Source organism: Phodopus roborovskii, unplaced genomic scaffold (assembly GCF_943737965.1).
Source record: "Phodopus roborovskii unplaced genomic scaffold, PHOROB, whole genome shotgun sequence".
NCBI lineage: Eukaryota > Metazoa > Chordata > Mammalia > Rodentia > Cricetidae > Phodopus > Phodopus roborovskii.
This window is the reverse complement of record NW_026126588.1, coordinates 3,814,794-3,832,316: the sequence shown is the minus strand read 5'-3', so window position 1 is coordinate 3,832,316 and position 17,523 is coordinate 3,814,794. Positions and strand designations below refer to the sequence as shown.

At 41.5% G+C, this 17,523-nt stretch overlaps 1 protein-coding gene across 1 annotated transcript in view; it reads left to right on the top strand.

Moving 5' to 3' along the window:
* Positions 1-15,446, top strand: part of Supt3h (SPT3 homolog, SAGA and STAGA complex component) — a 320,819-nt gene extending 305,373 nt beyond the window's left edge. Inside the window, exon 12 of the mRNA XM_051204228.1 lies at positions 15,334-15,446. Within this exon, the coding sequence (XP_051060185.1) occupies positions 15,334-15,375 (42 nt within the window). The 3' untranslated portion in view covers positions 15,376-15,446. The remainder of the gene's footprint in view (positions 1-15,333) is intronic.
* The last annotated feature ends 2,077 nt before the right edge of the window (positions 15,447-17,523 follow it).

The window sequence follows — 17,523 nt, the reverse complement described above, 5'->3', positions numbered from 1 at the left end:
TATTACATTGGCCCAAAAAAGAGGCTCTATGTAGTAAGAACCATGACTGTTTCACTAATTCTCCTGAGCCTACTGTATTCCTTGCATAGATAATATACACAGGAGAGTGAAAGTTCTAGAATACAGGTTTTTGAAGTTCCTATCATTTTTACAAAGACTTTTCTTTTTGGATATGATTTCATTTTTACCTCCACATTCTGTTTTGCATTTATATGCCATAACCACAGGTGTCTACACTTTGGAATCTGCCTGGTTGCCTACCTTCTTTCACTTTTGGGGTTTTTATTGTGGTTTGTCTGTCTGTCTGTCTATCCGTCTGTTTGAAATAGGATCTCTCTGTCCCTGGCTGTCCTGGAGCTCACTATGTAGACCAGCCTGACCTATAACTCACAGAGATATGTCTACCTCTAATTCATGAATACTAGGAGTAAAGTGGGCATCTTTAGTTGCACCTTATCAGAGAGGCAACAACATCTACCCATCCCTGTCCCCTCCCTGAGCCATATTTACCTTCACAGCACTTATCATACCTGCCCTACATTCATACCCATGCATGTATACCATCCCACCAGGAAATAAGAGCATATTCATAATATATCCTTACTCTTTTATGGCTGCCAAAGGCACTTCATAAATAATTATGAATTAATGAACACGTTTATAATCAAATATCATGAACACATTTGAGCATGAGTTTTCCCATGAGCCTTGTAGTTAGGGTGGGGCATCCCCAGACCCAAACACATGCTGAGTCCTGTCTGCAGAGGGAATACATATCTTGGATGTTTTCCAATGGTATAGAGAGACTAGTGTGATTAATAAAATTCAATTAATCATATTATTGAAGACTTTCATTACATACTTACTGTTTGTGGCCACCAGAAGTACAACTCTTCCAATGAGAATCTCCATAACATTTTTTCCTCAAATACCATTTTTCACTATAATGTATTTTTATAACATCCCATTGTACTTTACATAGATGGAGTTACTGATCCTAGGGATTAATAAGCTGAAAGGAAATGGACTGGATCTTACTGACTGGTATAAGTCCATTATCAAGAACTTTGCTTTGGAGCTCAGGATGTAACCTGCTGGTCAAGTGCTTAGCTAGCATGCATGAAGCCTTGGGTATGCTCCCTAGCATGGCATAAAGCCAGATGTGTAATGTGCACATATAATCCCAGCACTTGACAGTGGAGGCAGGATCAGAGATTTCGAGACCAGCCCGCACCTCCATGAGACCTGGCCTCAAAGGCAAATAATTGACAGTAGCTTTATCTCTCCTGGTGTTTTCACTGTGTTAAAGATGAAAATATCAGTCTTGGAGTTAGCTCTGTACGGTCTTCCTTTGAGGCTTATCATTTAGTAAAGTATTTTTGTTAATGTGCATTGAAAAAAACGGTCTTTTTTCTCAAGTGATAGGAAGACTCTGTCACTTGAAAAACAGGTAGATGAGAAATGTATCCTGATGGGTGGAAGCTGAAATGACCTCGCAGTGCCAACATTGGCAAAACAGTTTTTTCTGATTCAGGATTCTGAGAGTCTCAGCCATGGCCTCCACTCCAAGGCTCACTGGGTTGAAGCTGGATGCCTTCTTGCTCTTGCACACCACACAAATCTGTACTAGAAAATGGCCTGGGCAAGTAGATGCCACTGGCAGTAGCTTTTTGGGACTACTGTGACAAAATACCACCTACTGAGTGATTTAAACCACAGAAATCACTGTCACACTGCTCTGGAGACCAGAAGTCTAAACTGAAACTTGGCTCTGGTTGTGAGCTGAGGGCAAATCAGTTTCCATGCCTTTTCTGGCCTTCATTGGGGACTGGTGTTTCTTGGTATTCTCTTATGAATAAAATCACTCCAGTCTCTGCCTCTGTCCTTCCATGGAGACTTCTCTGGTAACGTCCCTGAATCTGCCTGCCTCTTTCTAAAAGGACACCAATAGTATTAGGGGCTACCCTAACCACCTCAGATTAATCAGATTACATCTGAAAAAGTCTATTTTCAAATAAAGTCTCGTCTACTAGTGCTAGGAACTGGTATCTTTTTGAAGAACCCATTGAAATTATGATACCATCTAATTGCCATTCTATCAAGCCACAAGTAAGATCAGCTACATACCCAGTACTGAGAATAAATGCCCTTTGAATGGACATCTAAACTGTCCCTCTAAGGCTTGGGGATCATTGCAAATGAAGGGTCAGAAGGGACCTAAGGAGCCTGAGGGAGGGCGCAGTAGTGGAAGCCTGACTTCCAGGCATGGCGTGACTGTTTCACTCGTGGACCCCGGCAGCTGTGCAAGACAGGCTGTGCAAAACTGAACTCAACTGTGGAGGAGCTGGGGCTTTTGTGACCCCTCCCCTCTCTGAGGATTTAGAGAGAATTAATGGTTGATGGGGGGGGGGATCACTGTTCCCGGAGGTAGTCCCTGGAAAGGTACTCATGATCTTGTAAACAAACCCTCACTCTTGCTCTGTAAACAACCATAATGAACTCATTGGATCATATGCACACCCAAAACAGACATGAAAGTTGAAGAGTAGGAAGGGGTTAGGGTTTAATGGGAGGGGAAGGGGTACAAAAGAGGGTAACAGGAACGATATTATCAAAATAGACTATGGACTTAAGACAATGTCATGATGAAACCCATATATATATATATATATATATATATATATATATATATATATATGATAGGCTAATAAAAACATTCGCTGATCAGCAGCAGTGTGTGGACCATACAAATGGTCTTGTTGAGTTTTTCATAGTGAACAAACTGAGAAGAAATTTTGAAAAACATTAATTACAGAATAAGTCTAGAACAATGGCACAATAGAACTGCTCCTGTCCGTAGATGCTGGCGCGTCTCTGTAGGTGGAGCTGACTGTGGATGAAATGGGGTGGGGATCAGGAAAAGCTGATCTTCGGTGTCATGTCACCTAACTCTCTACACACAACACAGGCACTCTCAAGACACCTATGATGAGACTCCATGCTGGAGACCTTCAAGGCCCCAGACTAGCTCCCCTCAGTCCTCTTTAGAAGCGTATAGCCACACCAGCTCACCTCAGACCTCTGCCTTCAAATATCAGGATCCTGCCATACTCTCCTATGCTCTGGGACATGGCCAGTGTAATTCATAACTATTTCAGATTGTATTATATCTTATTATAATTATAATCAAAAATACAAATGTGAAATGCAAATACACATGCTTGATGCATTTTGCCAAATACTTCCAAACCTAAATTTCTCCAGAGTTAAATTATAACATCCTCTTTTAAGACACTACAGCCTTCATTGTTTTTGTTTGTTTGGCTGGGTTTTTTTTTGGGGGGGGTTGTTTTGTTGTTTTTTGGTTTTTGGTTTTTTCACTATAGCCTACATTTCTAATGTCTCCTTATGGTTATGTCTATCTGAATTGGAAAGAAGGCAGAGTCTCCATATGTTGGATTCAGCATGGCTTGCTAAAGATAGAACAGTCAATGCATGAAAATGGCCTAGATTGAATAAATTAGCAGAATCACAAAGGGAAACCACCATAGGAAATAGTTTTACACACGTAATTGCTGAAATCCTCTAGTGAATGTGTCAGCCTGTACTAACTAAATAAATTTGTTTATAGACATGCTCTGTATTAGCTTCCACTCTTTTACAGCCCTTTGCCAAACAAAACCCCACTAGAAGTAGGATGTTCACACCCGACTAGGAGTTTCTTGGATAAATATTTTTACTATATGGAGACCAAAACCACTTTTACAAATTTCAAACTTTGATTGAAATACTATATTTCTTTACATTTTAGGGTATTTCTCTCTCTCTCTCCAGTCTTTTCTCCTGGCAGCTCAGTGTGTATGAGCTTCCCTCCCTCCTCTCGCCTCCTACAGCTCTGGTACACAGGATGCTGGCTGCAGTCGCCAGAGTCAGCGGTCTTGTGAGTGGAGGGACTAGTCTGTCCATCACTGCTATCAGCAAATGGTCTGGAGAGGCCCAGGCAGGTCCGTTCACAGCTCTGCTTCCTAAGTGGTTCTTTGAGTGCTTTCGGGGGCGGGGACTGTGCGTCTGGGGCTATGCTTTATGGAATACTGTTTCCATTTGGCTCGGGGCTGCACAGACAGAATACAGAAAGGGAGATTCCTCCAGGCTGCCAAGATCATAGTGAAAGTTCGTGAAGTGACAAATAGGATCTTTTGAAAGAATGATTCTGTTCAACTTTGGCCAACTCACTCTAGAGTTGGTGCTGAATCTTGCATAGGCCTTCTAAATATCTGTTGTTAACTAGTGAGATTGCATAGTTTGAAATTATTCTTCATTAGAATTATCTCTATTAAAAGTGCAACTAGACCACTTATTCTTTATAAATCTAAACCTCCTTGCAATCTTTAAAATAATATGATCGGTAAACAGTTGACTTAGACAATAGATAAGGGCATCTAGGCCTGTGCAACAACTTAATTACTGTAGACTCCAAAAGCTTACCTGTAGAATTAACTCATTACCAAATAAAGTAAGCACTTGCTTTGCTACTGCACCATATTATAGGTTCCCATAGAGACCATTTCTGTCTTAACATGGTTCCGTAGGTCAGAACAGTTAACATGGTAACTCTGTTTCTAGTAAGCCTTCATGCATAGGAAACTTGTTTATACTATTTTGGAGGTAAAACTTCAAAATGGCTAAGGCAAATTGTAAATGCCTATGGTGAGTTCTCTTGGTTTTAATGTGTTATGAAAATATAAAGGTAAAATATTTGCAGGTTAGAAGAATATGTCCCTAGTGCTTTCAGAACACCTAACTCTGGGCAAAGAAGATACGAGGCTTGGGGGAAGCACGCCCTTCAATGTCCGTCAGCTGTTTTGTTCAGTCTTCAAATAAATGCTGGGGAAAGAGTTTGGATTAATATAAAGAGTATATGCTAGGCCCTAAAGCATGGTTTCCAAACAGTCGAATGCTGATATGAGTATTTCTTAGGTGACTTTATTAGCATTCCAGTGCAAACATTTTTGGGTTGGTATCTTAGATTTAATGTGTTTTCACCATAGATGACTATTTAAGAACAAAACAAGTCAAGTTGTTCCTTAAAATATAACCTAGAGCATTTTCTGTCCCCCTTTTATCACCACAGCTCAGGTCCTTCCAGAAGCCTCCTTAGCCAACACAGTGTACCTCTGCCTTAGCCAACATAGTCTACCTCTGCCCCCCTTAAATATGATGTCTGTTATCCTCGAGTGTGACCTTCATGATTGTTAGCTCTTGTTCATGTGTCTTCCACATCAGACTGATCCCCACAGAAGACAGGAACTACCCTGTGACTTTGCACTATCTGCCATATGGTGCAGGGTTCATTGGATGGATGATAGACAGATGGATGGATGGACGGATGGACAGGTGGATGATAGCAGGTTTATACAGAAACATGCCTTTTTATATGACTACCAAATATGATAGTAACTATTATATTCTGATCTCTATTTTTAATGTTCATTATCTTTAAAAACTTTAAAAACCTAAATTATAATTTATTTGATGTTCAGTGAAGTTGGTATCAACCATTAATGTTCTAGCTCTTTGTATTGTAGTTTTTGATTGGCTGCCATGGGCTACTGAGGTAGTGTTGTGGGTTTTTTTGTTTGTTTGTTTTTCTTTCTTTTTATCTTCTGCTAAACATAGAGCTATGGGGTGTTTGCCCTGATGATTTTCAGCCTTGCTTCACTGCAGTCCTTCTTTGCTGTTCTGTTTCCTCTGCCTGAATGGGGATGTCACTGTGTGTCATGCGGTGATGTCTGATTCTTTGTGAACCAGAGTTAAGAGTTTGCCTTGTATTCACTTGAATAGTGTTGAAATTATTAAGACTATGAGGACTATTGGAGATGGACTGAGGTGTTTTGCCTTATGAGATGGACATGAGCCTTTGGGCCAACAGGGATGGAATGTTAGAATTTAAGGAGATGTATGTGGATGTCAAGCTGACAAAAGTGGACATGTGATGGTTCATCTTGTCAACTTGATTGGACTGAGACCTGCCTAAGAGATCAGTAGAACATACCCCAGGGTGTGGCTGAAATAGACTATCTAAAGGGACTCCCTGAATGTAGGCAACACCATCCCACTAGGCTGGGATTATACAGATAGAGTATAAGAAGGAAGTGGAAAAGGCCAGTTACAGCAGGCATTTCCATCTGCTTCCTGCTGAGATAAGGAACATGGTCTTTGATGGTCCTCTGCCATGATGGACTGAATCCTCCAAAAGCATGAGCCAAAATAACCTTGCCTTCTTTTAACTTGTCTCTCTCAGGTATTACAGCAAAAGGAGACCAACTAACATGCCAGGACTACTTTATTTTACTTAACATGACTTCCTCCATTCCATCCACCTTGGTGGAAATAGCTAGATTTCGTATTGAGTTCATTTCAATATGAGGTGAAAGATAAGAATCAAGTTTCATTCTTCTGCATGTGGCTACCCAGTTTTTTCAGGGCCGCGTTTTCAAAAGGCTGCCTTTTCTCCAGTGTATGCTTTGGATAACTTGGTCAAGAATATGTTGGCTTGGATGTGTGAATCTGTTTCTAGGTTCTCCATTAGTGTCTGTATCTAGTTTGTACCAGTTTCATGCTGTTTTGCCTACTGTGGCTTTGCAGTATACCTTGAAATCAAATATTATATTATGGTACATTCAGCTTTGCTCTTTTTGCTCGAGCTCTTTAGTGTCTTTTGTGTTTGTATATGAATTTCAGAGTTGTTCTTCCAGTTCTGTGAAGAAGAGGGATGACATTGGATCTACAAATTACTTTGATTAGTGGAAATTTGAACAGTTAAGTCTTCCAACCACAAACATGGGATCTCTTTCTGTCTTTTGAGTATCTTTGACCTGTTTTATTGGCATTTTGTAATTTATATTATAGAGATCTTTTTTAAATTTCTTCTTAGGTATTCTAATTATTTTATTCTATCCTGAATGGGATGGCTTTTGATTTCTTAACCAGGAAGTCATAAATGAAGCTATTTTGTATGTTTATTTTGCATCTTGCTACTTTAATGAATTTATCAATTCAAAGGTTCTCTGTGTCATAGTTATGCTTAGATACATATAGGATTGTGCCAACAGATCATTTAACATCCCCCTTTCCTGTTTTTATATCTTTTTCTTGCTAAATCATTAATGCTATGCGGAATAAGAGGGAGATTCACACCTTTGCTTGCTGCTGATGTGACGGTATTGGCTATGGATCTTTCCTATCCTGCCCTTATTTGATGAATTCTGACACTCCTGTGCATACTTTCTTTTTATCATGAAGGAATGTTGAGTCTTTATCAAATATTGTTCTCTTTTTAACAAAATGATTATTTTTATCCTTCATTCTCTTAATGTGATGTGTTATTTGTTCATTGTATGTATTGAATAACCTTCATACCCCTGGATTGAAATCATTTTCATTGTGGTGTATGATCTTTTTGATGTGCTGCTCAATTGGATTCACCCCTAAGCATTGCTTATCCCTGAACACAGGAAGATAAATCCAATAGCAAATCCCATGCCTTCAGGGGACAATTGGTCAATTAAGAGAAATGGTAATCAATGGTTGATAGAGCTGAGCCCCCTCCCATTGTTGTTTCTGGTAAGAGCTCCTGCCAGTTTGGAACTTTTTACATGTATTATAGATGTGCTTGCTACTCAGGATAATGGTAGACCTCTGTATTTTGATTTTGCACAAAGTAGCTAAATAAAAGATTCATATTACCAAGTTCCTCTAGGTTTATAAGGCCCAGAGTCCTGGTGTTAATTATTTGCTTTTAATGTGTATTAATGTATACTGGTATTTACATAGGAATTATATACTTTTTCATCCCATAAAATTTCTAAACTTGACATTTACAAAAACCTGTTTCTAAAATAAAATATGGTTTATATAAACCACTTAATTATTTTGCTTAATAAGAACAATAACAGAAGAATTAATATATCTCCCATATAGTTTTAAGTGATTTGGGCAATTAGAAATGATAACTTCTAATAGCTACATTTAGAGATTTTTGATTTAGAAGGCCAAACCAAACTGGCAATATCCCAAGCATTTAATAAAGTAAGAATCTGAGACACAGTTAGGACACAGCCTTCACAGAAGGACAATGTGTGGTGGCACACACTTTGTAATCCTGTCGCTTGGGAAGCTGACACAGAAGGATAGAGTCCGAGGCAAGCCTGAGTTATATGGTAAGAATTGTCCCCAGAGGCAGGCAGGCAAATTCCTTCAGGCTTGTGAAGCCCAGAGTACTTGCAATAGAAAAGGTTTTACCGGTCAAAGATGTCTTATCTAAAGGGCAAGCTCCCCTAATGATCTCAAATCAAGGCTGTGCTGTCTGACTAGGTCCCACCCTGAATTTCACAGGGTATCTATAACATGGGGAAGTCTAGAAAGGGAAAACAGCTAATGAAGAGTTTTGCACATTTCCATAACTATCCATCATATGGTTCAGTGGTTTAGTGGTGGACAAACAGCTCAGAAATTACTCACCTTCACAGCCTCGGCTCAGCTGAGTATTCCAGGAACCCAGACATTTAGTAAGGTCTGACAGAACCTTTGCTCCCAGTTCAAATCCCTGAGTCCCTGACATTCCCTCCCAGCAGAGCCATGCAGGACTATAGAAGCCAGTCTGACCCCTGTGGAATGAAGCACCCAGGAGACCATCCGCAGCAACTGTCTGTGGCATAAAGTCTGTCCTATATTTACTAACTATATTCTAAATCTTTTTTTTTTTATTATCGCTCTCATTCAGCCCAAATGGCCAACTCCAATAGACCCAAGCAGGCTGTGTTATGTGTCTATCCTTGAATCAGATGCCAGACACAGCCTTGGTAAGACTTCACCAGAAACACATGGGTGTCTCAAAGATACAGAAGCCCCACCCAATTTAGTTTAACTGTTTGGATATTTCATCCATTTATCAAAACTATTACTTGTAGGACTCAGGGGTGGAATGGCCCTCCAAGCATTCTGAATCCTATATAAGAGTCACAAGTGGGCCAGTGGCTTCCAGCTGCCCTTCTTTACTGTCTGGGCACTAAGTCTCCACCCCCCTGACTCCTACTTTTGGTCCAACCCCAAGGGCTCTTAACCCAGAAAAACAATTTCTTTGCCTACATCTGTTTTCCCTTATGAGGGTAAATACATAGCTCTGGCCAGAGTCAGGAGTGTACACAAAGAGCCCAGACTGGACCAGACCCCAGCCTCTCCCTACAATACCGTGGATAGACGGTTCCCTTTGGGCTTACTGTCTTCCAATGTTAAAAACTGCACTGTAGATATTCACCATGCAAGCTTTACCCACTATGACAAAGAGAGAGGGAGAGAGAGAGAGAGAGAGAGAGAGAGAGAGAGAGAGAGAGAGAGAGAGAGAGAGAGAAGGCCAGAGACAACCTTGACCATGGATCCTTGACCATTTGTCCACTTTTTTTTTTTTCCAAGACAGGTTTCTCAATAGCCCAGAACTCACTGAGTAGCCTAAGGTAGCTGAGAACTCACCAAGTAGCCAAGGCCCCAGGGATCTGCCTGTCTCTGATTCCCCAGCACTGAGACTACAAGACCAACCACCAAGCCTAGCTTTTCTCCTGACTGAGCCCTCCCTCAAGCCTATATATTGTCCAACTTCAAAGATCTGTTTATTCTTTGTTTTGTTAAGCTCTCCAAGTGATTTGGCTGTTATTTTCTACAAAGTATTCCTCATTGTAGCCTGGAAAAGAAACTCTAATTGGGAATACCTCCAAGCTAAAGGTGGTTGAGCTCCAAGAACCATCCCTGTACTCTGAAAAATGGATCAGCCTAGTGAACTTTAAATCTTAATTTAGGTCATATTTAGCAAGAATTAAGTACTTTGTGTGAGTAGTAATCCAGATAGAATAAATTATGCTAGATTGGGCAGGGGGTTGAATATTAAGACTGTGGACTGTGGAAAGAATATGGACTCCATGTTTTAAATCCAAAATCTACCACTCAGTAATCGTACAATTCTAAAATATGAGACCCTTTGAACTTGTTTGTGGAGCATCCATTAAAGCCGTGGTCTGTGTAAAGAAGTGATAAACAGCTGCCGAAGTGGACTAATCTCTGAAAAGACTCCCTCAGATTCTCGAAGAGCCATTTCATCTCACCCACCTGGAAAGGTTAAAGCAGACAAACTGGCCAAGACTCCTCCCCAGCAGAGACCATGCGGCCACTCACCTGTAGAAAGAAACCCATTTCACTCGCAGATCCCCACACCTCCCTGTATGTTTCAAGTATGAGGTTGCATAAAGGGCTGCCGTTGTGTTTGTAAAATATCACAGTCAACAGCTGAAAACATCACTCTCTCCCATAAGCCTCTTAGAGGCACCATTGCCGAGGGCTCTGTTGAGGCTAAGCCCCTGGCCTATATTATAAGAAAATGCCTTCTGTCCTGCAAGCTCTGGGTGGCTTCCCAGGTAGTTTGAGTGTGCTCTCCAGCAGTCTTGGGAAGCAGACTCAGAATGTCCGAGTCTGCTCAGTGTTTGTGTCAATCCAAAACTCTTCTGCCTCCAGCACAGACGGGGTTAAAGGAGCTCACAGTGAAAAGAAGGAACGAAACTTAGAATGATTTTTCCCATTTCTAGTAAGAAAGTTGTTGAACAGTGTGACTTAAGAGCAGTCTGTACATCACTCTGGGTAGCAATATTCTTCTCCATAAACATTTTGTCTCAGTTCTACTCTGATCTGTCTTCCTTCCTCCCACTTTTGGAGTTAGCATGTGCTTGCTTCTCTGCATCCTGAACCATTGGGGTCCATGTGTGAGGCGTCTCTATTGTTGGTGACTTTCCTGATCTGTTACAATCCTCATGTTTGGTGTGTTGTCATTTTCACTTGCTTCAGAAATGCTCATTTCCCTTCCAGCTCTTTGAGTACACTCACTGGTTAACATCTACTGTATACTTCACTTTTTTCTTGGTGATTCATAGCACTGATGTCTTGTAATCTAAGCAGATAATATGATTTCAGGTTTTTGAAGTTTATTATGACTTCATTTCTGGCATAACAGATGATTTGTCCTGGAGGTTTCCAAATGTTGATGAAAAGAATGTGAATTCTGCCTCAGGAAAATGTTCTGTAGATGTCTGTGAAGTCCATTTACTTTACAGTATGATTCAGCTAAGATGTTTGCTTGTTGAGGATCTGAAGAGACAGCTCAGTGGCTAAGAGCGCTTTGTGACTTTGCAGAGAACCTTGGGCCAAGTTCTTAACACCCACATGGCAGCTCATAACCTGTAACTCCAGTCCCAGGGAGTGTGACACCTTCTCGACTCGGAGGACAGAAGGCACTTACATGCACACAGGCAAAACTTTCATACTCATAAAATAACAATGTTTTAAGATTTTAAAACTTGCATCATTGCCCATTGACAAAAGTGGAGAGGTGAAGTCACCAAAAAGGATTGTGTTAGAGTCTATCTCTTCCTCTGTGGCTAATGTAAAGGGATGCCAGGGTGGGGACATATAGACATCTTGTGCCTTCTGGCTGGATCTATCCTTTCCCTAATATATAAGGAGCTTCTGTGAGTTTTGGCAGTTGTTTTTTGTTTGTCCTTTTGTTTGTTTTAATTTAAAGTCTGCTTCGTTCTAATGGTATAGCGTTTTGTTTGTTCATTTGTTTGTTTTAATTTAAAGTCTGCTTCGTTCTAATGGTATAGCGACTCTTGCTAACTGGTTGTTTCATGTGTTGTCTATCTCTTTCTAGTCCTTAATCTTGACTGGGGAAGTGAACTTCCCGTAGGCAGTGGATAGTTGATTCTTGTATTTTTGGCCCATTCCGCTATTCCCTGCCTTTTGGTTGATGAATTTAACCCACTTACTATCATGACTATTATTATCATTTTATTTTATTCAGTTGTATTCTGGATTTGGGGCAGTTTATTGTAAATTGTTCTTTTCTAACATCTTTCTAGTTATTTGTGTGATTTGGTTCTATGTTCTATTACTGTTTTCTAATAGTTGTGGGGTTTTTTTTAGTTGTTGCTTTTGTTTTAAAAATTCATTTATTGATTTTATGTCTGTGTGAGTGCCCAAGTGTAAATATGTGCACTATGTACATGCAGTGCCCTTGGAGGCCAGAGGAAGGCGTCTGATCTCCTTGAGCTGGAGTCTCAGGTGTTTGTGAGCTGCCCTGTGTGGGTTCTGGGAACTGAACTCAGATCCCTTGAAAGAGCAAATCACTCTTAATCACTGAGCCATCTTCCCAGCCTGGGTTATTGGTGGTTTCCTGCTGGTAGTTATCACACTTTTGTTTTTCATGGATGGCTTCCCTAAGTGTGTCTTGTAAGGCTTATCTGATGATGCTGGTTCCCTTCAGTGCCTGCTTCTCTGAGGAACATTTTGTTTCCTCTTCATTTCTGAAGGATAATTTCATTGGGTATAATATTCTTAGTGGGCAGGGTTTTTCTTTTTTCTCTCTGTATTTACATATACCACCCTACCCTCTTCTATTGAATGACCTGCTATAAGTGTAATGAGCTTTCCCTTTTCAGTGGCTTGATGCTTTCCTCTTGCTGATTTCAGGTTTCACCTGCTCATATACTTTTAGCATTATATTACAACTTTTAATTGAAAATCTATTTTCTTTAAGTACAATCAGGGTCTTTTGGGTTTCTTATATTTGGATGACCATATCTCTTTGAAGATTTGGGTCTTTTTGGCTATTATTTAGTGATGGGTTTTCATATTTCTCTATGTTCTTCACTTTGTGAAATTCCAATAATATAAATACTTGTTCACATAAATGTGTTCTAAGTTTTGTGGGCTTTCTTCATCTGATTTGTTTTGTTGAGCTGGCTAGGTCAATTCTAGAGTTCAGGAATTCTTTCTTCTCTTTATTCTTTTATGAAACTTCTCTGCTTTATCTTTAATTTCATTAATCTAGTTTTAGCTCCAAACTTTCCAGGTAGTTCTCCTTTATAACTCCTATGCCTTTGGTGAATTTCTTGTTAGTATCCTAAGTTGGTTTTCAGATTTATGTACATACTTTGGGGCCATGTACATAATATCATCATGGTTTTTGTCACCAACTATGGACTGTGGACCCCTAGGTCTCCCAAGACAGACCTATGCAGGTACCATTTGGGCTTGGATACATGACGCATATATCCACACATCTGGAGACATAAGACATGTAAGAGACTTTCACTAGACCCCATGGGATGAGCACAGTAGTCTGAGATATGTGGCTTTGGTGTCTACCCTAGAAGAGCACAAGACATGAAGAAGAAAAGCTCAGCTTGGGACAAGATTTGAAACATCGATAGATAGCCACAGCTCTGTATCTGCAAGATATGGTTGTGACCTGCCAGTGGCAGGGACAGGCTGTGGGTTGGAAGATCAACCTGCCCTAGTTCCATCTGGGTGTACACAGAGGTGCTGGAGGTTGGGCTGCGGGAAGCTGCATTCCTGGAGCTGTACAATGAGCTAGAACCTTCCTAGATCCCAAGACTCTGGAGTCCCAATGCTGTGGATGGAAAGGAAGACCTTTACAGGGTGCCACGAGGCAAGCACGCATGGATCAGACTTGTGACTGCCACAGTCTGTGGTCCTGAAGCTACAGGACACTGAAAGGACTATCTTCCACGCAGTAAAGGATACAATAGCCCAAGTCCTCTTATGATGTCTGGGGATTGGCTCTGGCCCCTCAGGAATAACGGCATCTAGCAATATATGCTGCTTGGGGAGGGGAGGGGGGTGTCCGGGAGTTCCATCCTTGGGTCAGAGCAGGTCTTGGCCAGGCTGCTGTTCCAGGAGTTTCTGGTTCTTCCCACTTCCCTGTTCTCACCCTGGAGGGGTTGAAGTACACATTGCTTTCTTCTTTTCTCTAGCTCCTCTCTGATTTTCAGAGTTTTGCCCTCATCTTGGCTCTTAGGTGGCACAGCTAAGGATTTCTATTCAGCCGTCACGGCTGCCTGGCTCTGTGATAATTTCCTACAAGATGACTGCTGACAGTAAAGCTGCCGGGCTGAAAGTGCAGAGACTCCAGGCTAGCCCCAGAGTTGCTGGCTTCAGAGGGGCAAGAGGCCCTAATATGAGGTTTTGGTCATGTGTCCCTTTTTCTAAAAACACATTATCAAAAACTTCAAGTTACGAATGTGACTGTTGCCAGTTATGTTACAGATGTGGTACATGCCAGCAAGGGGCTCTCGTTCTCTGTCCTGACTCTTAGCTATACTCCAGCACAAAGTAAGATTCCAGAAGTCATGGGAGGTTACCGTTGGCCTGCTCTTCCCATGCCAAAGTGCAGACTCCTCAGCAGGAGATGAAAGGCCCAGTGATACTTCCCTTACCTGGAAGACATTGTGTTATTGACACCAATGTGTAAAGAGTATGGTTTTTCTCCGCCTGCCACCGCTGGTCTTGTCCCGCTGCCGCGCCAGCCCCAAATAACACACAGAGACTCTGTATTTGATATTATACTATTGGCCAGTTACTACTTTCTTATCGGCTAGCTCTGTCTTAAGTATTAACCCATTTGTGTTAATCTATGTATTTCCATGTGGTCTTCTTACCCGGAGCCGGCTGCCGCATACTGCTCTCTCCAGACTCTCCATCTTGGCTCCTCCTTACTCCTTCCTCTTCCTCCTTGTCTCCTAGTCCCTCCTATCTTCCTTTCCTATTGGCCAACAGTGCTTTATTATTAACCAGTATGAGAAACATATATACATAATGGCATCTCCCATCACCAATGTGTGGTTTTGAAAGTGATGGTTTGTCCTGCCATGGGCGTCTGTATGTCTACCTCCATGTGCATCTACAGATAAGCCCAGCGTTTTCCATACTGCCAGCAATGTGCAGTATGCCTTCAGATCGCCACACTGTGGAGAGGACCAAGGCCTCCACTGGTGTCCTTTCCCACAGCCTTCCCCTCCAGACTGTAAACTAGGCCTGGGAAGACAGTAGTGAGTCAGTAATTTATAGGCTATTACAATGCTTAGTTAGAGCTGACTGTGGAGCATGTGGAATAGAGAACACATGTTTCCAAAAGACAAACAGACCCAGCACAGCCCTTCCTTGGCTGAGCCAACAGCAATCCATTAACAGGACAAAATGGGATGCCTTATTTTGCATATCACCCACTTCCCCAAAATAGACTCCCTAACCACTTGTTAACCACACTGACTTAATAGACAGAATGGTTGCTAGAGTTGTGCCACCGGAACTATTCATATTAAGCATCCTATTAGCTTGCAGCCAGCAGTCTAAAAAACAGGAAGAAAGCCTCTGCATCCTCTCCTTGTTCAACTTGATGTGATAATTCATCGCAGATTCCTTTGTCTTCGACAGAGTGCCTACCGACGGAATGGGATGGCTTTCCTAGCCTGCTGAGGGGACCATGGCCATGCCTGCTACAACACGAGAGAAAATGGTACACGGAGGTCATTCTTCAATGTCCTGGCTGAAAATAAACTATGAGTTTACCTTCTCCTGCTCTACAGAGTGGCCTGGTTTGTTTTGACTCTCAACTCTGACTCCAGCTCTTCCCCAGCCTCCTTAGCTTTGTTTACTGGATGGGCCGTTTGCCTAATTAATGGCAGGATGTTGGGGACGGTGTAGGTGGACAAGAATGCACATCACACAGTTTTGAATTTTGAATTTGGCAAGGATTTGCTGCCCTCGGCTCATAAATCTTAAAAGCAGCGTTGTGCTTTTTTGCCTCCAGTGTTTAGTCTGCCTTTTATATGATGCATTTTTGTGATTCAGATTTGGGACAAAAGAGACAAAATGAGTCAGTCTTCCATTGGCTTTCCAGCATTGTTGATAGTCTCTGGGTGTATTTTAGAGGCGTGGTCATTTTATAAACATAGACCCATCGAAGATTCACCTGGCAGGACAAGCCACCTGTTCCCCTCTTCTCCATCGCCCCACCCACTCCACGGAACTTGCTTCATCCAGCTTCACTTCCCCATCTTTCCAGCTGAGCCTCCCGCAGCCACCAGTACCACCACACACACACACACACACACTCACACACATCACATACATACTCACATACACACACACTCACACTCACTCACACACATACACACATATACACTCATTCACACACATACATATATATACACACACTCTCACACACTCACATACATACACACACTCACACACACACATACACATACACACTCTGTCACACACACTCACTCATACACACAGTCATTCATTCACACACACACATATATACACACGCTCTCACTCTCTCACACACACATACACACTCACTCTCACACACACTCACTCTCACACACACTCACTCTCACACACACACACACATACACACACATACACATACACACTCTCTCACACACACTCACACACACATACACACATGTGCACACTCACACACACACACACACACACACACACACACAGCTTCCATGCCCTTCAGAAGCACTCAAAAACAAGAACACAAGGATTCTAGAATTCCCAAATCCCCATGAGAGCTCTCCCTGTCTGAAACTGGTTGGCAAGTTGCTACCCTTCCTGCTGGGAGCATCTGAGCTGCTCTTCTGGTGTCTGCACTGTCCCTAGTAAATGAGTAAATGTAAGTCTTGGGAACAACCCCAAATACAGCAGATGCAATGGTACAGTTCCTGATTAAATATGAATTGCAAAGGAGGAAGTTATGTCTTTAATTCTGTAGGAGTTTCGGGTAAAAGAGAGAAATAAGAAGAGCAGACGTTTTCTGTGTGAACAAATACTACTGAGTCGCAACATGCTTGTGCCCATGTTCACCACTGCCATTTACCTGATGAGTAGTAACCATTCTCGGGGTGGGAGGAAAATGTACATGTTAGAAAAAACTAGATATTTAATATCAACAATTGCCAAAGGGTTTTGATGTTCCCCCCATGCCCATTCAAAAGTATGATTAAACTTTTCTTTTTATCATCATTCTTATTTTCCTTGGCATCCCTAATCATAGAAAATTATAACCCTGCAGTAAACATACTTTGGAAATGGTAGCTTTTGCTGTATTTGGTTTCCATCTGCCAGGCTTGTAGAAGATCTGAAATTTTCAGGGGCTACTTTTTCCTATTGAAACCATCTCCGTCCCACGTTATATGTTTGAAAGTAGCACAGGGCAGAAAATGTGAGGCTTTGTTTCCCTTCCCCCTCTTCTACCCAATCCCCTTGTAGTCCCAGGGAAGGAAGACTCAATGTACATTTCTCTCAGAAACACGACAGCTCTGTGTTTTTGTTGGTCTGGTGTATGTTTGTCTATCTTGAACCGTCTGACAGGTAATTATTTATAAAATCTGGTTTTGCCCAGTGAGTTCACATAATACCTTTCACTTTTCATCATAAGCCAGAAAGCTGAATTTAGAATAAAACAAGGTTTGTGTCTGTCCCGAGCCAGCCTAGATGTGCCCATAATTGCTCAATGTTAACTTTCAAATTCTTTTTTTTTTCTTTCCCTTACCCTTATAATAAGACTAAATTTGAAATAAAACAACATTTTCTGAACAGTTATATAGA